This window comes from Gallus gallus, chromosome 4 (genome assembly GCF_016699485.2).
Source record: "Gallus gallus isolate bGalGal1 chromosome 4, bGalGal1.mat.broiler.GRCg7b, whole genome shotgun sequence".
Lineage (NCBI taxonomy): Eukaryota > Metazoa > Chordata > Aves > Galliformes > Phasianidae > Gallus > Gallus gallus.
In genome coordinates, this window is record NC_052535.1 from 60,231,152 (window position 1) to 60,256,509 (window position 25,358).

The window sequence follows — 25,358 nt, forward strand, 5'->3', positions numbered from 1 at the left end:
CACAGTAACACAATAACGGACTATTTCGGCAGAAGTAGATGCGAACTCCCACACTACGTCCTATGTTTCATTGGTTAGAGGCATAACTTCACTGTCAGTATCTATTTAATTTTACAATGACTTTGCCCTTTCTTCCACAAAGCATTATTTCTCACAGTAAGAAGCAAGGTAGTTAGGATAATTGTTAATCTCTGCATAGGAAACATAACTGAGAGCAAATTTTATTCAGCACAAAAATCTGTCTGGAAATGCAGGACAATGCCTATGTGGCATGAATGCACCACACTTGTTTGACAGTATAGTGTGATATGAAAGCAATGTTTTTGAACAGGAAGAAAGGATATCGAGACTGAAATATATAGATGAGGTAACTCTCTGAAATAAGCTTTAGTATTTCTAAGTCATTTGCAAATAGTGGCACAGGAATAGGCAGAGCGCTGCTCAGTGCTATACAGAAATCTCCCATTCAGAGCCACAGTACTTTAGCCAAAGCCATGGTACTGCTGTGTGCCAGCTCTTATCCAGTAGTAACTGAGAAAGAAGTGATCTTTCATTTGTCAAGCAGTAAAGCCCACATAGAATAATTACTGAGTAACAGCTAATATGTTACTAATCCGAATTTGTTTCACAGCCATTCTCTTAGAGAGATGAGATTTGCTGGATGTGTTTCAGAGATCTGGACTAGCCCGGGTATGGAGGAGGCCACATTATGGTACAAGAACAGGTCTCAAAGAAAGGGCTTTCTCCCTACTGCTCGTCACCTCCAGGCAAAACAGGAGTTGAAATGAATGACTTTTAACCACTGAAATATCTCTGCTCCTAGTGGCTCCCATGTGTCTAAAGAACAATGCTGTTCTGCAGCAAAAACAAACAAACAAACTTCCTTCTTCCCTTGTGGTCTTCCAAGCCCACCCACACTAGCTGTGATAGAAATCACTGAAAAGGCAAGAAGCAATTGGCCAGAATAACAGCAGTCATAATGAGAAGAGGGTGCTATGAGAAAAGTAGAAAATTTACAGTTTGGCAGTTCCAAGACAAGTTCTCTTGGCCAGTATCTTCACCTCTTTGGGAGCTCATCATACCAAGACCCTCAAAAGCAGGACTGCCACCCTAGGTTGCAGTGAAAGACTGGGTTATTCACATAGCTCTGCTCAAAAACAAAGGTATCCAACTCCGGTAAGGTCACCGAGAAATAAACCTCGCCTTGCAATTAGCTCCAAGCAACATGAGCCACATTATTTTGTATCCTTTCAAACTGTAAGGACATACAGTAGAAGACAATGCTTTGAAAATCTCTCTGATCTTGCATGGATAAGAATGAGATCCCAGATGGTGTAAGAAAATAACCAATTCCCCAGCAGCATAGCTCTTGGGATGTCTCCAGCAGGTTTGCTTGTTGCTGCCAACATTTTTCTGGGAAACAGAATGGACCTGTCTGGGGTGACGCTCAACCTAGCCTTCTTCACACAGCCAAAGCAGAGTACAAGATGGAGAAATTAGGGTACAAGATGCACCCTAAACCCCAGGCTTTTAAAAAGAACTTCACTGAAGACAGATTCCCCCATGCCAAACATTCTTATCAAAAAATGTGCTATGCTTGATCAGTGATTATATTCAGAACACACAGGAAGTGGAGAGGAATATCATACACTTTGTAGTTATGAATTTAAACAGTCTTATCATCACAGAGTCTGAGTCATGCCAGGCAGGGATGGAAATATGGCTACTGAATCTTTTGCAATTAGGATCAACAGGTCTAAATACCTCTGATACAAATCACACACAGGTCACAGCTGCCCTAAAAGCCAAGTCAGTTCATTCACAAGAAGGTTGCTGCCTTTTGTAAAGATATAAAGGTTGGAAAACTATTGCCTACCAGCAGCGTCCCATTACCTCTTCCATAACCTACTTACTCTTATCCACATGTGGACTTCTCAGTCTAAATAGTGGTTAATGAAATACAGACATAACTGATACCGAACTTTAAGTCTTCAACATCTTCACTTGTATTTTTATAGGGAATTGTTCATTTCATTGTTTAAAACTTGTCTGTGGCAGGAACTGCCACTGCTGCCAAAGGAATTATTGCTTTTCAGAGCCAAATTAACCTTTAATCTAATGAAACCGAATACAATGACACTGCTCTTTGGTGAGACAAATTACTCAAAAGATCTGTCTGTAAGAAGAGCTAACTAATTCTCTGTGACTACAAAATACAGTCTAAGTTGTGGCAGATATCACTATAAACTTGATCCTAACTGAAGCCAGCACAGACTAGAAAATTCAGATCAATGTGTGGTTGCACAGGCAATATGCTCAGCCCCTTCTACAGTTGCAGCTCCATGCAATTAACATATGCACACTCACACACTTGGGCTCAGGAAGGACTAGAAAAATAGATTAAACTTATGCATTTCTCCTGGCAGAAAGCGTTAATCTCTTGAGTTTCACGTTTGTACAACTTTAGCACTAACCGCTTTTCAAACAAATTCTCACTTTTCAGCATGGTAAGCAGGTAGGCAACAGAGTTAAGTTAACCTCAAAGTCAGCAAGCTCTGCCTGAAGTCGTGAGTACTGCTAGGTTCACTTAAGTCTCGGGCTGAAAATGATGGACATGGATAAGAATTTCTGCACATACACAGTTAAGACAAATATCAAGTCTTACAGTGCATGAGTCAGCAACTCTTTCTAAATACTCTGTTGTTCAGCATGGTCTCTCAAGAACAGCTTATGGATAAAGTAGGCCTTAGCATAGCATGCGCATGCAGTCAGTAGGAAACTTCCACTCACCTCCACATGAGCAAAATGAATTTTCAATAAGCCTTCTTGTTTATCATACAGATACATTCTGTTTACTTATTTAGAAGTCTGTTCTCCCTCCTCCTGCCTAGGTAGGTACTCAGCAATTGCTGCACTCCTTTAATATAGATGGAATATTTGAAGCCTGAACCAGAAGATAATATTGCACGCACTGTTTTGTTAGGTGTTTTATGATAGATTATACTCATTAAACCTGTGATTACTGTTTGCATTTATTGCGTTCCAAGGAAGGATTACAAAACAATTACCAATCCCACAGACCTGCTAGAAGGCTTAATTGCAGATTTGCTGTATTCACATCACAAATTAAAACAGCAGCAAGTTACATTCTTTTGGCAAAATCAAGGTTTGCCCACACATACATACATTTTTCTTCCTATTAGTTGCTCTGTTTTACCATACTTTATTATGCACTCCAAGTATACAAAAGCCTCTGTTTCTATACACTATGCTTTGGGGACCAGAAATAAATGTAGTTGTACAAGTATATTAAATTATTCACTGTAGTATTAGTCATTGGCAGTGGTACCTCCACTTACTTGGGCAGTCTTGATCTTAAGATAGACTTAAGATCAAAGTCCATCCCGGTAATTCTGCCATATTTTCTAAGAGTCGCACAGAGTGAATTAGTTACATAGCATCCAATTAAACAAGTCAAAGTGTTTGTCATCATATTAAAAAAAAAAAAAATCGTAGGTTATGGAAGGTTGGAAGTCTGCAGGAAGGGATGAGAGCAGGAATTAAAAACAAAGCAACACATCACCTTTTCTGCCGTAGCTAATAAATTTTATTTTACATCTCAGTAAAACTCAGACATTGTCAGTTCTCTTCCTTCTGAAGGCTGCTACTATTTATTCAGCACTTCAAAGGGATTGTACTTCATTTCAGCCTAAAACTCTGATCTCCTCCCACCTAATTGGAGTAAAACTGTTTCAGATTTTCAAGAGTTTTCAAGTTTTTTTTTGTCCCTAGTATAGAGATCTTTCTGAAACACTCACGTCATGTGAAAAAGAGAGACATGATCAAGCTAGCCAGGCAGGAACCCACACGACTTATCTGAAAGGAGCTGTACAGCAAAGCCCTTGCAACACTGCCATTATTTTTCTTTACATCAACCAATCCAGGTCTAAAGGGATGCTCCAAAGGAATCACCCTGAGTCATTTCAAGAGAGCACATCAGCAATCCAAAAATGAGTTCTCCATTAGAACCTCTGTGTATAAAATAGGTATGTGACAGAGGAGAATTGTGACAGGTTAACATTGTACACACACATTTTCAAAGTAGCATACGCAGCAAGGCCATGGGAGACCAGACCTGCAAGGAGTTTGGTTTGGAGGCCATCCTGTAGCACAGGCAGAACAGATGCTGTCAGTACAGGTGCAACAACTACAAGTTAAGTTTGATGAGAGAGCTTGAATAATCAAGCGATCACACATCAAAGATGAGAATACATTTGCAGGTGCTGAGTGACACCTAACAGAAAGGAATTAAAAATAATGTCTATATCCAAACAGGGCACAGATGGCGTGCTTGATTTTGGAGAAAACTCACTAGAAGTACTGAGTGCATCCATAACACAGAGATGTCCACAGCAAAGAGATGTCCTCTGCACCTTAGAATTCCCTCCAAATTTTTCCGCCATGGTCCATGGCAGTTAGGTTCTTTCAGTGTCTCAAAGGTCCACCCTGGACCGTTGGATCTTTTTTGTCTGCTTAAGAAAGTGCTAGCCACTACTGATTGATTAATCTCCTCACTATCTAAAGCCATTCTAGTGTGCAATTATACAAGCTATAAATAAGCACAGGTTTTGTGCAGCAGAAACCAAATTACAGCAGCACAGCTGTGCTGTGACAGAAAGTGATGCAATTAACAACTACTAAGTATCTAACAATTGATTGGCTTGGATTTGCCTTCAAGTAACCTGAAACACCTTCCAGGTCCTGTAGTCAGTGTCCATCTCCTGCTGTTATTTCTCTTCCTATAGAGGGGAAGATTGTTTCCAAAGTTGAGGAACAGTTTGGCATGCATGCACACTGACATCTGTAGTTAATCAAATGAAAAACTATTTTCTCTGTCATCTCTACCTATTGTATTAATTGCTGGCAAATTCACTGTTCAAATCTTGTAAGGTGGTACAAATTGTGATTAAAAAAAATCCATTTTCAGTTATTTCCATAGGGTATTTTTCAACAGAGTCTTAACCGAAACTCATTATACCTGTGAAGATAAGGAATTTCTCTTTTAGTATGCAATTTCCTTTAGAAGTAAGGGAGACAGTCACAATGGAAGGAATTTACCAAGGGAAGAACGTGAGCAGCCCTTATATTACAGCCCCATGGAGACAGCAGTCTGACAACAATAAAGAACACTTGTTTAATCCACAAAATCCCTCAGCCTCAGTTTACAAATCACACACTTGTGACTAAGAATTGGAGTGATGCTGTTGACAGGACAGCGTTAGTCAACTTCTTTTTCTAACACAGACAGCATTTAGCAGAGGGACACTGCAGAACTTCACAACAGCTTTGAGACTGAGACAGAGTGAAGCCAACTGAGGAGCCCTCTTCCCCTCAGCCTATATATTATGCACAGTTGCATAATAGCATTACTTTCTGCAAACTACCTCATACAGATATCCAAAATAAGCAGACATTGCAGACACTAACACAATTTTTCAGTGGCAATTCTCCCATAAAATTTGCCAGCAGCATTAAGAGCAATAAAAACACTGAGGAAATTGCAAAAAGAAGCAGCTGATCTGTAACACAGACAAAGCATTATTCTTTGTTAGTAAGAAAGATGAGAAAATTGCAAAGAAGAAAGAAGTTCAAGACTAAGCAACTGATTTATCCAGATGCTGTATCAACCAGGCAAAATGAGAAAGACTTTATGACTTCAAGTGGGTAACAGCTCCTTGTCTTTGACCTCTCCTGGAAACCACAACTAAGTGGCCAAAAGCAGAAGGAAAAAAAAAATCCACAGCATGCACTATATTACCTATATTACTGAGATAGGAAGTGTTTGTGAACAGGGAATTTTAACCTCATCTTTACCAAAACAGCTATGTTAATTAGTTTGCCAAAGTTTGCCAATTGTAAGCAAACTTTGTTTCCATCTTATTACTGGGTTAAAAGGAACACCAAACACTGGACCTGTCATTCAAAAACACACCTTGGCTTTTGAGAAAAGCACATGGATGCTCCTATCTTGGAAAGGCTTTAGGGATTTTTTCTATCCGAAATCTGTCTTAAGACATTCCTGTCATTCCTCTCAGCTAAGATTAGGTCTCTATAGACTCCATCCATCAAGTGACCACGCCACAGACAAGAACTTCATGAGCTTCAGCTGTCACCAAGAAGCTACAGCAGAGAGTACTGTTACCTGACATAAGAATTAATTCCCATGGTGGAGGCATTTTGTTTATCTTAATCTCAAGTAAGAGATACAACATTCAAATTTAAGAATAAACTGTTGACTCCACTAAATCTTTTTATACAAACACTGAGGTCAAACAGTTCTCATAATGTTAGCAAGCCAACAAATAGCAACAAAAAGAATAGGTTGAATTAACCAAGAGGAGAAGTCAGTCACTCAAGGGCACCAAATGCAAAGTTATAGTACATCTGTCTTCAGCAAGTGATTGCCTGTTCTGGTTTTCTCTGCTCCCATTTATTTTGGAAAGATACAGTACAGCTGTGGAAGCTTGTTTTAATAGGGAGAAGAAAGGCAGTTGCAGTATCTTTTTTTAGAGTTAGGGACAAAATAGGTGTAATATGGCTAAGCTTGTTCAGATCCTCAAATCATTCTATAGTAAAGCATTGTTGCATCCAGTTGCATGAGAAGTGTTGTCAGCTCTTACACACACACACACAAAAAAAAAAAACAGCCTAAGTATCTATTATTATTCCACCTGCAAAACAATGGCCAAATCACTCTCTGCTTTGAGCCCCAGTGTCTACCACTCCAAGCCATGACTCCAACTAGCTGTTCCTAAAATTACTTGGTGCAGAATCTAAGAGCTTGAGCTCTCCGCTGGGAGCACTACAGTCTAACATTGTCTGTTCCATTTCAGTCCAGACCACATTATCAGGTCACAGATGTTCCCAGCAAATATCTGTGCACTGGATCTGAGCTTTCTGGTTTATCCCATAGCTTATAAATCATATTTCTCCCCTACCCACCACTGTGTGATTCAGCAAACATTTCTCCCACACCTGCATTTCCACTAGCATTTAGTATTATTGGTTCAGTACTTTGAAACTGCTCTGACCCGCAGCCCATGCATGAAAACCAGACCAGGTTCTGTTGCCAAGGGCCTGGCTTACCCCGTTGTCCCTGTCAGACTGCAAAGGTCAACAGCCATGCATGAAGATTAGACCTTCAACTTTCTTTTACCTAGAAAAATCATGACAAAAGTCTGGTCTACTCTATGAACAAGAGTGTTCAAAGAAGCCAATAGAAACTGCTGAAGAAGATACACCATACATTCTTATAGGTCCTACAGGAGTTACCTTAATCCCATCCTTCAGAGAAAGCCTATGTATTTGTGGTGAACGTGGATTTTTAACATGACTGGATTCAGCTATACGGCCCTACTAAAAGCAGTATTACCAGGACTACTTCACCTGACCATGAACCAAAGCATCAGTACGAACACGGATCTAGATGGACTGGATATCCTTCCAATTTTGCTCAGCCAGTTAGGATTCTTGTATTTGTCTATTCAGATGGAGGCAGTTTCTATATTCTTTTTATCTTGTTTGAAAGTATTGAGAGCTTAAAAATTCAGCCTAAGCTAAGCATTTTACTTGCACAATAGATTGTTGCCACCTTGTCAAGTTGGATCTTAGCATTTGAAACTAGGAAAGACAAAGCTAGTTAGTTTGCCAGACAAATTAGTGTTAATAGCAGCAGTCACCCATGCTAAATCCTACCCTTTTGAGAAGACACAGGATTGAGCTGGGTCTTCTCATGGAACATCAAGTTCTGACTTGCAGAACTGTGTCATATTTGTATAAAGGAATATCCTGTCCATGGGTAGTCAAGAAGAGCTGTAGGAAGGCAGATTTATAAACTGCGATAGACATATCTTGATACACGCTAGTTGAAATACAGAAAGACAAGACCATGACAGCACTCAGAATCCTTTATAGGAACTTTCCTGACTTCCACCCACACATCTCCCTATTGGATTCCAGTATACTGCTTTTTTTTTTTTTTTCTTTTTGCCATTCCCAAGTTTATTCACAAAGTGCTTAATATTTTATTTTCTGTTTATTTTATCCTGACAAACTACCCTGCAACCTGCCTGACAGAGATAATACAGACGTAAAGCAGTGTTATACTTTCAAGGTTTGGAAAATTTATCCTTACTTTGTGGATTTTTGAAGAATAGGCAGCAAATAGCTCTGTTGCCCCTACAAAAGTCATGAATTGCCTTCCCAGACACTGGCCACAGCATTGTCAGGCATGGGGTCACAAGTTGATCTAAGGCAAGTAGACACTGATGTACTTTAATTTCCATGGTGAGAACAGAGTGACAATTTAATCTCACCCAAGATGGCTATTCATTTTTGAAGTGGTTTAAAAACATTCACAGTTTGCAATTAACACTGCTCTGAATGGACAGACAAGATGGGCCATTACTGCCATTTGGGAGAGGCAGGGGAAATGAAAGGAAAGCTGAAAGGAAAAAGTGAACCACAACACAAAACCACAGCAACAACTCAAGAAAAAAAAGTTGACTTTTTAGATCCAACTTGAAAACCTCATTCTGCCTTTGTCTAAAAGCCCACAGATCTGCAAATTACATCATGAACCACAACACAGATGCACCACTATCATTTCAGGAGTAGTACATCCATATGAACTCATATCTCATTTAACTAGACACCAACTGTATTATCATCTGTCAGCCTTGTTCTGGACACATGCTGTTGCAGACCCCAAGGACATCAACATCTCTGTACTGTATTCCGCAATGTCTCCATTCAGGCATTACTACAAGCAACATGTCACAGGGCCTTCACCACTTATTTTCTAGAGGAGAATGCAGACAACATTTAAATTTTAGCAATTCCAAATGCTATGTCTGATCTTCTGCATAGCACTCACCATACCATGTACATATTCAGGAATTTTGCTTATACTACTTCTGACAGGAGATTGTTGCCTTAGAGGTCAAAAGCACAAAACAGAGAGCTCTCAACATTCCTCGCTACTCCCACCTTAAACAAAGCATCTTCCTTAATATTCGTTTTCTTTTAAAATTCATTTTGAGTGATTTGTTCTCCCCATCCCACCTTTCTTAACCGAGAACAGGGATAGAAGTTGGTTCCACACCTCCCCTTCCAACAAGGTCCATACACATCCATTAAAAATTAAGCAAAAATGATAACATTTTAAAAGGACCCAACCATTTAAGGTGCCTGGCACCCTCCAGTGCCATAGCTCACACTGAAAATCTCAACAGCTTAAAGGATAATCACCCTCATTACAAGAGCTTAATTATAAACAAACAAAAAAGCAACAAATAAACAAAACAAACAAAAAGGACAACAACAAAGCAGATGAACACAACACATTTCCTTTTTTCTGCCCTTTGCTCTCTACCTCCTGCAGTCTCCAAGAAACTCTTTAAAACTTCTCAGGTACCCAGCATATTGTTGTATTGATATACAGCTGAACATGTGACCTGAACAAATACTAGCAAACTAGAGCTACTTCTGCCTTCATCATTTTCTATGGCATCCACAAGTTATACCCCACAGCCATTATATATCTACCAGCTCTTCCTGCAATAAGTCAGAACAAAATTCTACAAAGAATTTATTACGGAATTCCTTTAGGAACACCATACTGCAGCTACCACACAGTGTACTTATTATTCCTGAAGAAATCTGCCACTACAGTCCTTCTGCTCTTGGGATTTCCATACTAGGTTGGAGCATAGCTCTCAGGCTAGCAGACTCAGGACTTCACTTCAGAAACAACAGCATCACCCAGTGCAGGTGCAGAAAAGTAGGAAAACACAACACAGTTTCATACTACCCACCATGTTACATTGCTCCTCAGCTTCCCTAGCTCATTGCTCACCCTCCCCAGCAACAACACCTCTCTTACCTCTTCCTCGGCTCACGTATAGGCAAGAAAACCAAAGCAGTTCAATCTTTTGCCCAGCGTTTCCTAGCATGATGCACAATCCAGTCACTCCCTTGTTAGATCCAGACATCTTGTTTCTTCAAAATCTTTTGGTCAGCAAAGTCTCTCCTTTAGCCCCCTGAAAGCATGAGGGGCAATAAGATGCTGGTAAGAACCAGATATCCTGTTACAAAAACCCTTAGAATGATTCTTTAATCTGTATTTTCATCAGTTACATACCTTAAAAAAGTTCTTAAAGCAGGTTTTTGCCTTGCCCTGCAAAAGGCTCACTTAGCCCTCTTAACTGCCTGAATCCACCTGGCAGAAGCTGGGAAGGTAATTTGGACAGCTAATAGCTTCATGCACACCACCTGGGCTGGGGCAACTGCTCACAGGTGTGTGCTCACAGTCCACACAAATCTGAGCCTCTTTCATCGAGGTATAACTTACATTTTCTACAGCATGTATGTTAATTACCTCACCCCATAGATGAATTCCCACCTGGTAACTCTGTCATGTGCCCAAGTCCATCTTTCCCACACTATAGGAAATTTAATGTTACTTTTTTCCAGATCTTTATAGCATCCACTCCAAATCCATGTGGGCGTACAAAACAATCAGAGCGTAGGCATGACAGGCTGTAGTCACTTTCTACTTGCCCTTTTCAGGTTTATATGGTGCTTTTTCCTTCTTCCAAGACATAAACCACTCAAAACATTATCTACTTTCTCAGTATATCTGCCCCCAAACCCTCCAGTTGGCACCTCCCTAAGTACATCCAACCTCCTCGTGTGAACATTGCCAGCCTCAGGGCCTGGCTTCGCTTCATTAATTTCTCATTCCTCCTAAATTCCCTCCACAGCAGGAGCTGTAGGTGCTGTGCTATTCTCTTCTCACATAGAAATGCTCTCTTCTTCCCTTCATTGTACCTATTGCTGGGGATTCTACCTGGTACTCCAACCTGACTTGTTAGACATGGGTACTACATTATGTGGATAATCTTGTTTACATAATGATCAGTGAAACTACAATGATTAGCTGATCAGACATCTCTTTTCTCTGCTTTTAGGGAGCAGAGCCCAGAGGTGCTATCTGCTCCCATCCTTGGATGACTTTCTTAAAGAAATTAATTGCTGTTATTTAAAGTAAGAAGTACAACATTTCTTAGTCTCAAAAAGGAAGTTACTATTCACAGTACAAGGGGAAAGCTCTACTTGAGTCATCTTTCACCTCGTAAGTCACAAATCATAATGTGTCCATGATATTACTTGCAGCCATTAGCCCAGAATTAAATTTATATAAATAAAAGCAATTATAACTATTATTGTTACTGTGGTGCAATTTTATTGCTAACTGCACTCTCCCTAATCATGATCACCCTGACTTTAGTTTCTGGTATTGGCTAGTCTTTACATATTTTTTTCTCCTACCTCTTAGAGAAAAAGAATTAGAAAGTTCATTTAGTATAGTCTGAAGCATCACTCCTCACATCCAGTATATCATCACCTATCAGGAACTGGAAAAAAACTATCCTATCCTGACCTGTTAGTACAGAGTTACTAATCTCACTTGATTTGCTATTCAGGAGACAAATAGAGTAGATATAGCTGGGGGAAAAGCAGGATTGTAGTTCATGTAGTTTTTTCCATCGTATATTAAATTTCCTACCAATATCAGTGTTTCCAAGTTTCTAATTAACTCAAACAGGGGCGCATTTCTGAAACAGAGCATATCCTCCAAACTCCTCAGGCTAGGAACTTGGCAAGTATTTCACATGCACACAGGACAAGTAATTCCAAGTCAAATGTAATTACAGCTCCAATTGTTGCTCTATGGAATCTATGCTTTTGGCTAAGCCCCAGGACAAGTATGCCCTGGTAAGTTACAGTTTCAGGTACCCTAGTCACTTAAAGCTAGAAATTACTGATCCACATAATCTTCCAGTAGAAATTAGAGTGAACATAAAAGATAAGAGGATGAGGGATGGATGTTACTTCCTAGGTCTCATCCCAGTATGGAGTCAAGGTGTATCCAGACACTCACCTGGTTTTCAGCTAAGAAATGCTTGTAAGTCACACTGTTGAGATCTGTCTCATTATCACATGGACACCTCTCTGCTGTCTTTTACTCTACGAGCTTTCTCCTCAGTATGGCTATGTATGCTAGTAAATAGGTCATTAACTTGTATGTTTCTCTGCCGAGTCTCACATTTGATGCACAAGCACTCTTTATTTTGTGGCACCTTTTCAACAAGTCAAACAAATAGCACACACAGTGCAAGTCTGACAGTGCCACACTGATTCCTAAATCCACTAATCAATCTTGAGGAAGACATCTTCAAAGACACGTATTTTCAAGCACAGAGTATGGTATATTCGTATTCTGAAATCAGTTCTACGTCCCTTGCATATCTGGAGTTCCCCTGAAGTACAGAGGAAGTTTAAGTAATTCAGTGAACAAGGCTCTGTGTTTGTTACCAATGACAGTCACTCCTTTGATCTTCCAAGATAAGCGACCACAGATTTAGCTAAGATTGGAAACGCAATAAAAATGCAAAAAGGGAGAAGTAATTCATATGGACTGATCTTTTTTTTTTTTTTTTTTTTAAGGGACAGGTAATGCAATGTACCTCATCTAATCACTTACCAATTTAGCAGAACATGTAGCTTTGATTTCACTAATATACCAATGAGGTGAGAAATTGCCAAATCTCTAGTGAATGGAGGACAATTTCTTTGTTGGCACAGAGAACCATGTTCTTCTAAATACAAGATCATTAATCAAGATAAAATCATTTTCTGCACTCAAGTTTGCTGTTTGCAACAGGAAATTTCAAGCAAATCACACCATAACATACTTCTAATGAACACTTAACTATTGCAAATCACTACTAACATTTTTACAACTAAAAGGGGATCTGTATTTTCTTACTAATAACTTATTAAAATGGTCAAGAGCTTTCTGCAGACTGTAAGAGTATCTAGAAAGTTCAACAAAAAAAGACAATACAATTCTGTGATAATCTTCTCTGGAAGTAATTAATTTTAGTGTACGAAAACCTGAGAAACAATTACAACACCTCAGCATCACACACAAGTGTGTGTTATCACAACTATAAAAGGGACACTCTCAAATGATTTGTGTTACAATTGTCAGCTTAGTGCAATCCATTGCCAGAACAAAAATATACAAATCATTGACACTGTAGTTACTTTTTTGACTTACAGAAACAACCTGGAAAAGATTGAATGTTCTCTAGACCGTACTTTGTCATTGCATTTACTGGGACACCAAAACCATTAGGTTTCACTGATGAATTGGAAGAGTGGATTTTAGTGCAGCTTCTCTATCTTTTAGGTCAAAGACATCAAAACTATTTGGTATTTTCCAACTAAATATACTTGACTCATATCACCTCATTTCATGTTTCTTCTAGTTAGACTGGTTTTCTCATACTTCAGCAATAAGGGAATGCCATTGTGCGCTTTTTCTTCTCAAGAAAAAGTTTATTCTGAAACGATTGCTGCTCTTTCCCCAAATTATTTTTTTCTTGTCCACAATTGTCTATACCACAACTGTTCAAAATAATTAAATATCTGGAATAATAACAAAATGCTTTTCCTGAAAAAGATTACTAGCTATTTTTTTTTTATATATATTAATTCAGCACCGCCAAGACCAACTCCACAAAACACAACATTGCTAATTTCAGCAGCTTCGTAGGTCCAACTATAAATTCTCAGCAAATAGAATCATGATGGACTCCTCAACACTTGCTTAGATGATAAAACAGTAATTTGGAATGGGATAAACGTAGCTGCCATTGGGAGATATTGGCTGTCAATGGTGAGGTAAACCCAAGACAAAACAGACCGTATTGAGATTATCAGATTTGGGAGTTTCTGAGAGGCGTTACGTTTTTTATCTCAGGCAAGAGACATTCATAGATGTCTTTATTTATTTATTTACTTTCATGCAAGGTGTGGATTCTGCTGCTGGAGAACAGCAGTTATTTCGCCTTTACACTGAACCAAACTGATACATGTATCACTCCCAGCATCATTAACAACACAGAAAAAGCTACAGAAGGCAATGGATGGACAGATTGTAACCAATATATTTTTTTAAAAGAAGTAATAAAGAAGCAAGGAAAGTTACTGATGATACTGGCTTTGGGGCACCCTTCAGCTTTCCAGCTTCTTCATGATAGCTATTCATGATATTGACTTACTTTCCACAGCTGTAACATATGTTATTTGTATGTTTTCTGGGACAATCTAGGATCTGGATCTGAAATATGTGAAAACTCAATATTTTAATGTGGAATCAACACAATGATTAATATGCCTTGGATTTCATTGTCACAATCAAAATAGAATTAGAAAATATAGAATATTTTACATTCAAAGCTCAAAGAATCCAACTAAGCATTATTAGCAGAAGATCAAAACAAAGGAACTAGGGCAGTACATCACAGCAAGGTTGGGCTGTTTTTCCAAACTTAACTAAAAATAATGACAACTTTTTCCTGCAATACAAACTAAGATTGGGCAAAATCGCTAGGAATCAGTTGAAAATGAGCAACTATCTTTAGAGATGGTCAAAATAAGGAAAACAGTACTGGACTAGAATTAAACAATTTTTCTTACAATCCAATTATAGTTTGCACTTTCCCTGAATGTCCTGCATAGAAAATTATTTCTTGGAACATCTTTATAAAGCATGTTTTTCCTGCTGTGTTTTTAAGTACATTCTCTTCCAAAATTTACTGAACCACCAGTTTCCTTAATTTCTAAAAGAAGGGGAAAGAGCAGATGGAACACTGCACTGAGCAGCATGGAGCCTGCTATGCCACTATTACAGATCCTGCTGCTTCCCTGTCTCAATATCATTTTTTCATTAAAAAAAAAAACAAAACAAAAAAAAAAAAACCTGAAGAAGTTACTATAGCATTTATAGCATTTAAGTGCTGTACTCAGGTCCCTCTATGGGTACTATAAGTTGCTTATACTCTCCTTTTTTTTTTTTTTTTTTTTTTTTTTTTTTTTTTCTCCGTAAGAGTCAGGAACTCTCTCTAAAGGAAGTGAATTTGGGCCCTGTGAATCTTTCACAATGCTATCACTGAGATCAACAGTTAACAACTACACTATAGAGAATTATATTATCTCCTAAATTCACATGCTGTCCATAAATTCAAACCATATCTTGCCTGTAGTTCATATCCTACATCACTCAGTATGTCCTATTTTTACCCCAAATATTAAATGCTGTTGCACTTTTCTATATTATCTTCAAAAGTATCAAGAAAAAGAAAAAGACAATATATCAGGTATAAAAGAAACATACTGGGGATTAAACCCTAAAAAGATATTGTAGCCTTGTCTTTGACAGACGTATCAATCGCTAGCAGATGCAGCTGTCTACTTTTCATTTTACTGACTTATCACACCATTACATTTTGAGTTGAACTGCCAGATAGAGAAAGGAGAGTTTCACCTAAAATCTTAGAGAAATAACTTGCGCATCAAGTATTGTAAGAGCTGATAAGCAAGCTACAGTGTTCCTGGAAACCTTGTGATATTTAATAGAATAAAAGTAAAAACCTAAAATAAAGACATATGTGCCTGTGCACACGTGAAGCAGTTTGCTGGTATCTGCTGATACATACAGATCAACCATTAGAAGAGTTAGTGCCCTTTTACCTTGTGTAGTTCTGAACAGTTTTGACCCTTTTGAAAATGAATGACAGCATCTTGCATCTATCACTTAGTCTGAAATCTCAAACACCTGAAGTCGGCGCAACATACTTAAGGGAACAGCTAGTACAGCTGACTAACTCCCATAGCTGCAGAAGGAAGAGTGGAAGTATCTCTCTTGTTTCAAGTTATTGTTCTTACAACAAAGACTAAGCAACTTTCACTTGACTTGTTGTGGGTGTTTGTGTGTGTTGTTTTTTTTTGTTTGTTTGTTTGTTTTTTAAGGGATTTGAAAGACTTCTCAAAAGTCTTCTTCCTTAGCATTAGCGTCTAGAGTTAAAGGAAAAACATTCTCAATTCATGTTCTAAATTTAGCAGTGGTTTGCGCTTTCATGACAGCCAAACTTGGCTCAACACTCTTTGTCAGTGTAAGTGGTTTTGTTTGAATTACATGGAGTAGAAAAAGTCAGTTACGTCTTCTCTCCCAGGATGTAGCATTCTTCAAATTCACACACAGGAGACTCTAAAATAAAATGCAAACCAGCAAGCAAATACGTAAATCTGTTCACCTACCTGCAGGTAAATCAGTGGTTTATTCAATAAGAGATTTTAAAAGATTATTCCTAAAAGACAATGCAGAAATTAGCACACAATTGATTCTCTACATGCATCAAACAGGAAAGATGTTTACGTTGCTATCATTAGCATAATTAATTGAATGTTCAAGTCATCTGTAAACTGTGCAGATCTGCTTTTATAGATCTTTTAACTAAGGTAACACAAAGCTTCAGGCAAGCTGCAAAACATGAAAGAGCAGCAAAGCAAATATTTCCAGAGTAGTTCCAGACTACGCTTAAATTAGAGCTGATATTTAATTTAGCTTAAAATTTGATACCAAATTTTCATTTTTAAATGTGCTCTAAATCTTCATTCACTAAAGATCTCATTGAAATGTCAAAAGCAATAACTCTAAACTTTTAAGTACCAATTTAATTTTTCAACTCATTTTTCCTGAAACCATAGACAGTTATCACTGTATCACATTTTTGACAAATTCACTTTTCTGTATGTTCCTTCTTCAAGCAATCAGAATCACTCCAAGGCTTATCTCTCTATATATAAAGAACATTATTGTTCTTTATATAATTTTGTTCCAAAAACCGTCGTTACTCTCTCTTTAGAGTCTTTTATAGGTATGTTTTTCCCCCCACCTACTTTAATGCCATTTAACGAAGTTAGTCTTGGGTCATGAACCATGCCATGAAAAAGAGAAAACTGTATGTCAGTGAGCTATGTAGTGCTAACACAGATTATTTTCTCAAGTGTATATTAGTCAGATAATTTGACCTATGGTGACAACAAATAAGCATATGAGCATATGAGAGCCCTCTGAATTTGTGTTATATATGGAATTTACATGACAGTTAAAAGGAAGGATGAAGGGATGACATAAGATGAATAGTGTTACTGATCACATCGATGTGAAAAAGAATATGAAATAACTTTCTCAACAGCTTTTCAAACTTTTAGAGAGTAACTTACTGCAGTCTTATCTGTAACAAAACAGCCATTTTTGCTCCTGTTTCTTCCTCGCTTTGTATATCAGCAAAACCTAGCAAATCATTGGCACACCTAGAATTGGAATAGATTAATTTTATATGTACTGGAGAAGCATAATACTAAAGTTCATACAGACAGATCTCAGAGAAATCAAAAAGCTTTCTTACCCATGAAATATTCCACAAGCAGAAAAGGCAATTTCATTTTTGACTAGAGCACTAGACTGAATATTAGGGTTTAATCATCTCTATTCCACTCTGTGATCTAAAAGTAGGTTATTTGAGTGATACATTTGTCTCAATTCTTTCTCCCTAGTGATATGATAAAAATCAAATCTCCTTTGCAAACTTTTGGATGTAAGGCTGAAAAGTATCATGCCATATATTATTTTAATAATCTGATGAAATAGGAATAGTTGATTTTTAAAAGTCAATGAACACTCAAAGTGATAATAAAACATTCTTGAGACACATAAGAGTAGCATTTGCAAGCAACTTATATGCAAGGAATCAACAAGCGTTAGAGGAAAGAATATGCGGTGGGTTGACTCTTCTTCAAAGAAACTAAGAGGGCATGAAGTGACTCATAAACATGTTTTCCATACAGCAAAAATCATAAACTACTACAATTACATTTTAAACCTGATAGCAAAGTTTAAATTAAGTATCATTTACTATTCTTGCATAGTTTGCCTGTATGAAATGGTTGGGTTTTGTTGGTGGTGGGTTTTGTTTATTTTTAATCAACCAGGGACCTAGAAAAGTCATTTTCTAGGTTCAGTATGAATTTCCTTGCACACATTTTATGACTTCAGTGTAGCTAAACTGTTTATTTCAGAAGAATTCATACATACAAACATGATTTTAGAAAGTTCAAATGCAACAAATAGTAATAAAAGTTTGTATATTTTAGTAACACAACTTTCACCAAACTGCATACAAGAAAACTATTCAAATTGGAAAAAAAAAAAAAAAAAACATCCTGGAATGTTGATTTTAGCAAGTTTTTTTTCTAAGCTCCACTTTGTGTAACTAACAATATATCCTTTGAAAATTTTAACTCAAAATAGACTTTTTTATAAAGGAATATCTATGGAAATAAAATACAAAACAAGGCTATCTTCATAAAATACAAAATGCTTGACTTTTTTTTTAAATACTCAATGTTTCTAAAATGTTGTGGAGTTGATAAATTGTCATAAATTTCACACACGCTCCCTCCAATTTAAAAAAAAACAACAAAAAGTGGTTCTGAAAATAAATCAACAATTCCCTAGTGCACACATAAAGAGAAAAGCTCAAAAGCAGTAACTGGTATCTTTCCTTCCAGTGTTAATTAGTAATTTAAAATCTTAGCTTCATTAGTACCTACTTTGAAATAGTTGTTTTTTTGTTTGTTTGTTTTAGTTTTGTTTTGGTGGTGGAAGGAGATGTTACACAGACAAATCCTGCAGCAGAACTCATGAAATTAAGCAGCTTTGAAACTGCTTGTTTTCATCACAGTTACAAAAGGATATGGGAAAGCATTATTTTCTTCCTAGAAGAGCTCAGCTTTCATTTGGTCTGAATTGCATACACTGCATAATTCTACTGGCCAAGTAACCCCCTTTTTCTCTATAACAACTCAGGTACGTCTGATAATTTTAGGTAGAAATACAAGTATTAGAATCAGTTCCTTAGTAGAGTACAGAAGTTGACAGAGCCTACTATTTGGATCAATGGCAAGTCCTATAAAAAGATTGCCTGCATTTGGGATGGGGAGAATGGAACCTGTCAATGTTTCAAAACCAAGAAGAGTAAACGAATGTCCCTTTATGGATTTCAAATGTCTTCCATTCATAATTTACTTGACGTCTTCAACACCGATTCCATTTTCACTTGCATTATCACAGCTGAATATTTCCTTCATACAAGGTAATCAACAGTATAGCAGCAAACCCCGTTAGTAAACCAGCATTCTGAATAAGGAAGAATGTGAGATCCATCTTTCTTCCTGTCACTTTCTCTCTCAGCATATCATTCATCTCCGGGAACTGAAAAAGCGGATAATTTTAGGTAAGTATTGCCATCTTGTGGTAGCACGTGTAACTCAAGGCCATTTCAGAACTGGAACATACTGCTGTTTTGGACTGAGTAATAGAACAAACAGAGGGTGAAGGCAGTCAGAGAATAAGTCACCCTAGTTACGCTGAAAAACCATTTCATCGAGGACAGGAAACTGAAATGGAGTTTTGTTTTTCTTCTGCTGTGGTCTTGCCTGGTTGGCTCTCACGCAAATTTCCTATTTTTTATTTGGGTCCAATTATTGTTCCATATATTGCTAGAAGCAGCTGCCCTTGTACTGCTAACTGTTGTGTTTCTTCCTTCACTAATATGGACAGAAGTCTTGGTTCAGGAAATAAAGATTAAGATTCTTCTACTTTATCTATAAGCAAAAGAAGTGAAGCTGAAAACATGGACAGCCTCTCAGAAATGAGAAACCTGTTACAAATAGAAGGTCTGGAGGGCTAAGAACGTAGTGGTAAAGCAAAGAAGAATGAAGAAGAATGATACAAAACTGGTGGTAACATAAAATGTTACCTTACAGTGTAATGAAGGAATTATTTTTTTCACAACAGGCATCTTAATGGTAAGATAATAGCAAAGGGTAGTTGCTAACTGCCGAAAAAATTATATTTCCTCTGAGAGCAAATGCAGGTGGTGGCAGATGAGCACTGGTGATAAAGGTTTGCAGCAACAGCAGGGGACAATTCAGGGTATGTGTTTGTTGCAAATAAAGTCAATTGCAGATGACTTTTACTTACATCTGTCAAAGTTTAAAATATTTTCCCGCTGTGCCGAAATAGTATAGATAGAATGCAAAGATGACTCTAAAGTTTGGTTTCAGTTCAGAAGCCTTGCCTTGGGATGACTCAGAAGTCTCATCTTTCCTTCATCTCATAAGGCAAAAAGAACTATTGAAGGCAGTGCAATTCTTGAAGAACAGATTACGGTAAGGGGGAAGGCTAAACCTTCCCAGAAATCAATCAAGAGCTCTGTGTTCCTCTTGCACAAGAGGCAAGAAACCAGATTAGCTTCATGCCATACAGCAAGGCTCATTTGTTCTCACACACCTCAGTGAACACATTGTCACACACCCGCAGCTTCCTCATGTGATGATTTTACTAACGTGGAAGCTAGATTGTGCCTCTGTTCAAAATGGAAAAGAACAGGAAAAAGAAAAGGAAGTAGATAAGACATTTTTGTTAATCCTACCTGCTTCTACAAGCAGAACAGAAGTGTGTGAAAATCATAACAGAAAGCAGAAAGGCAGATCCCGTGCAAAGCACCCTAATTCAGACTTGTCAGAGAGGAGAAAAGCTCAGACAGGTAGCTGATATAATCCAAAAACCTAGAAAATGAGAGAGATGCAGGAAAGAAGATGTTGGAGGGCTGGGTGGAGAAAGAGAGCATGCAGAGCAATACGTATAAAGAAAAGAATGTTACCTACATCAACAGATTTAATAATTTTAAATTGAGCCACGCTAAATTTATGCCATGAGTTCCGAATATCATAGCTGAGTATGCTATGATTCATTATAACAGAGTGAAACTAAATAAAAAGCATTAGTAATTAAGGTACTGCAAATTTAATAAAGAAACTATTTATATGGTTTATTTAACTCCAAGATTACTACTTATAAAATCCTCTGTTATTACCTAGACTACCATAGTATTTAATGTAACAGTCACAATAAACATATAAGAGACCTTAAATGCATGCAGAATGTAACTGAGGCTCTAAATCTTCTTACATTCAGGCCTCATTGTAGTTCTACACCCAAACAGATTCTTATGTGACAGGTGGAAACACCTTTGCAGATACATCTGATCTCTTAATACTTCAATTAAACATAATAAAAGTTGAAGTATCTTTTTCATTTTGAGATAAAGCATCATTTTAAGAATAACTTACAGAATATTGTTGACTACCTGTGAAGCCAGACTTAATTCTTAACATCTGAATCTACTGTGGATCTTAGCACAACTTCTTTGCCTTATATATTCTAGCATACTTTCAAAAATAAATGATAGACAGACTGTTTTAAACTGAGTTCAGCAAATCACAGGAATTTTGTTGTTGTTGTTTTAGTCTGAACCAAGAAGCAAGAAGCTGGGTCTGATACAATTTTATTAAAAGCAGAATGGAATTTTTTACCTGAGCACGTCTAAAATTACTGCTGAGGTTACAAAAACACAACTAACTCAACTCTAAACAAAATATTTAGTTTCATTTTGTTAACATATTTTTTTCGTTTCTTTTAGAAGATGTCTTCTGAAGAGGCAAGTGATTAATTTAATAATCAAAACACTTTAAAATGCTGAAAAAAATTAAAATATTTTCATTCTTTAATGAAAACTACCCAAGCTCATGAAAATCTTTCCCTTATTTAAAACATTTTTTCAGTAATAGTTTGGCCAGCCCTAGTTGTGAAATCAAAGACTTTTGCATTTAATGAATAAGCATAATTATTTGTGCACCTCCATTAAGGTTATAATTGATTATTTAACATCTAATAACAAGAAGTAGATGATTCTAGCATGGAAGGGACAGAATACTAATCTCTATCAGAGAGACTGCTTTTGAAGTCTCTGTTTTCTTGAAGAAAATTAAATGACTGAAAAATGAAATTCTTTCTCACCATATCTGCCAGAGAGATGTACAGGAACATTCCACCAGCTACAGCAAAAATGATGGTAGGAGCGAAGTTGTTGCCTACTAATATACCAAGAGCCATCCCAATGTAACAGGAACATGCAGACAGAAAGTTGAAAAACAGAGCCTGTCGAATACTCATTCCGGCATTAAGCAAGATGACAAAATCCCCTAATAGAGAAAAAAGAAATGAAGAAAGAGAAAACCATCTTCAGCAAATGATACTGTTTTCTGATTTCAAAGGAATTAAGAAGGAAAATACATTATTAGTATACAACTTATAATCCACTGCTGTTTTTCCTTCATTCAAGCAAATGATGAGCATTTCCCTTCAATATTAAGATAACTGAAATATTCTACAGCAATTAGGCGATGTAGAACTTAGCTAAGAGTTTGAGAACACAGGCTTAGTCATAAAGGAAAAAAAAGAAAAAAACATCCATAGGATGGCATGTATGAACAACATTCCTGTCCACAGCAGGTGTGTTGGAGCTAGATGATCTCTGGTGTCCCTTGCAACTCAAGCCATTCTATGATTCACTGTTCACAGTGAATAATAATAATAATATTCATTATGAATAATAATAATAATAATTATTATTATTATGAATAATATAATAATAATATTCATTCACAGCTTTCATCCGCCTGCATTCGAGGACTTCCTACAATAGGTATGTATTTTGGTACTTGGGAAGATTTTTTGAAGAGCATTTTTTCCATTAAATTGTCTAAATTTCATTTCAACCTATGCAAAGTTTTGGCAAGTGTAACTTCCCACACTGGTGGTTTCCACAGAAATCAATACGTTGAATGAAGCTTCTTACCCAGCTCGTGAGGAAACTCTTCACACAAGATGGCTATGGAGGTACTAAGTCCTTGAAACAGAGACAAAGTGAAAGAAGCACCGATTGCCAAACCATCTAAGAAATTATGTACGGCATCACTCAGTGTTACCATCCAAGCAATGGTTCCAATCTTTGACAGTGGGCGCCCACCGAGACATTTACACAAACTGCCCTGGACTGCTTCTTCCTGGAAAAACAACACAATAAAATAATTATATAAAACAATGAATAAAGAAGCCAATGAGACACACTTCTGGCTTTGAATACTGAGCATAAAATAAAGCACTAGTACGTAAGGGTACCAGAATGCTTGGTCTAAGAAGAAGGCGGCATAGCTAAGAGCAGCAAACTTTTCTGTTCCAACAACTTAAAGTGAAGGGCCTGTTCACCTATCTCTACAGCTTTATCTCAATACCCTCTGTCTGAGACAGAAAAAAAATCCAGATCACAGTGTTTGAATATCTCTCTGGAAGTCTTGCTCAGATTAAGAGACTGCCAAGGATTGATAAAGATCTTCACAGCTTCCTCAGCCACCTCTGTTAAGTGCACACAATAGGAATGATCTGATCACTGCGACTGAGAGCACCTGTGTTTCCTACCTAAAACAGATCTGGACCAACTACATGCGGCTGCCAGCATATCAAGTCCTTAGAGACAGATGCATCCTCCACCAGTCAGTATCAGCCAGCTAGATAAGTGGGAACCTAGACACGTATCCAGGTGGTCTACTAATTTTATTTCTAATTTTGATTGATGATAGTCAAGTCCAGCTAACAAAATCAGTTTTTACAAGTTTCACGTTTAATAAGAACATACAGTGCCTAGTTCTGATTGTGCAAGTTGAAGTCTCGTAGCATGAAAACAACTGGCTGACATAAAACTGCAATGCATATACACCCCAGGGCTCTCAATCATTCCTCCCAGAAATGGGGAGTAATTTATATAACCGACATCATGAAATAACAAAACGTTTGATGAAGATAAAAGGAACTGCCATTTTAGTTGGGAACACAAATAATCTTTGCTAAAAAAGAAAATTCCAATGATCCATTTCAATAAACTTCTGTACACACACATATTGCAGTTACATTATATTTGCAAACATTATAATATGTGGGGGGAAAAAAAAGGATTTGCAAATATGGAAATTGTTTAACTTTGTCATATCAAATAATAATGCTACCCCACAACTGAAGTCTGATCTTTATGGAAATATAACAATTAATGAATGCTTTCAATATCTTTAATGACAGAGCAATAAGGTCTGTCTCATACTTTGCCCACTGCATTCCTATCTGTCATACTACATCCTTCTATGTAGGAGCTGCCTTGGGACAGGACGAAAGTCCAGATCAGGATTTCCAAGTCAGATGTGTATTGCATTACTTGGAATTTGTAGCTAATAAAGCCTTGGTTAAGAAATGGCACAAACGCTATAAAGAACAGTTATAACTTCTATTCAGTGCATAACAAGTCTCAGATTTATAATTTTATGATTTGAAATGAAAAATGGCATAAAAAACTTCCAATACAAACAATATGCTTCCCTGCATATTGAAACACAGTAGAAAAGATGCATATGTCTACATTTCTCTGTGGGCTGTAGGGGCATAAGAGGATTAGCCAAGAATTATACAAAGAACTCATTTTCTTCTGCCAGTTGCACAGGTGAGAATTCCAATTAAACTCCAAATCATTGCATACATATTTATGACAAATATAAAAATCTGATCTCAAGGACTTTTCTGTTAAAATATATACTTCACAAATATACACACTGAACTTTTTATGCCTCCATGAAGAAAATGAAGACTGGGTAAGAAGACGATGTTAAGAGTTAGCTGTAGAACTCATGAAGAACTGAAATGACCAGAAATGAGCTGAGATTTGGGTTATCTATGGACTTTCTTCTACTTTTTTACAGTAACTGCAATTAAATTACGATAGAAGCATTGATTTAATTGTAAAACTACTTTCTTGATCCAATCTTTCAAACTTTAGAGACAACTGTATCTTAAAAACTATGAATCAGATTTGGAGAGGTTTCTGTTATATTTATATGTGTCTATCTGTCATTTGCTGTGTAGCTCTGATGCACAACTATTGCCTGTAATCTATTTCAGATAACGACAGGACTTCTTTCGTAAATCATATAATGTACAAGGACAATGCTTGTCTGGGTTTACATTCTGAACTTTACTAGATTATATGTCCAATAGAAATAGACAAATGAGTAATACATATTCTAAATGCTCAAGGCAGACTACTGATAAATTTACCTTACAAATATGAGGGCTTCAAAGGCAAGAATGAACAGTGTCTTTCTCTGCAGGACCGTTCCCCCTTTGTCACGGTACTTCAGAAGATGTCAGAGAAGAGATGCCAGCTAAGGAGCTCAGGAACACCCAACAGATCTATCATGTCTAACTTTTATTAATTATTACCACAGTTCTGTATTGTTTGCATCACCACAATTTATGGTAAACCAAAGCTAACCTTGCTATTTTTGCTCTTTTTTTTTTTTTTTAAACTTTTGAAGCAGTGGTCTCTTCTTTGTTTCTAAACTTAAGAAATGATATAGACACTCTCTTCTTTCAT

General features: G+C 37.1%; 1 protein-coding gene across 6 annotated transcripts in view; it reads right to left on the minus strand.

Annotated features, from left to right (window-relative positions):
* SLC39A8 (solute carrier family 39 member 8) overlaps positions 1-25,358 on the minus strand; it is a 118,377-nt gene that overhangs the window by 47,047 nt on the left and 45,972 nt on the right. For 3 of the 6 annotated variants that reach the window (XM_046940859.1, XM_427970.8, XM_015285614.4), the window contains 3 exons: positions 22,740-22,947; positions 21,899-22,083; positions 18,018-19,249 (listed from right to left, as the gene is read on the minus strand). In XM_046940859.1, the coding sequence (XP_046796815.1) occupies positions 19,103-19,249; positions 21,899-22,083; positions 22,740-22,947 (540 nt within the window). In that variant the 3' untranslated portion in view covers positions 18,018-19,102. Of the gene's footprint in view, positions 1-16,230; positions 16,281-17,199; positions 17,290-18,017; positions 19,250-20,471; positions 20,608-21,898; positions 22,084-22,739; positions 22,948-25,358 lie in introns of those variants that run through there. The other 3 variants (XR_005859695.2, XR_005859696.2, XR_005859697.2) reach the window with 3 other exon arrangements.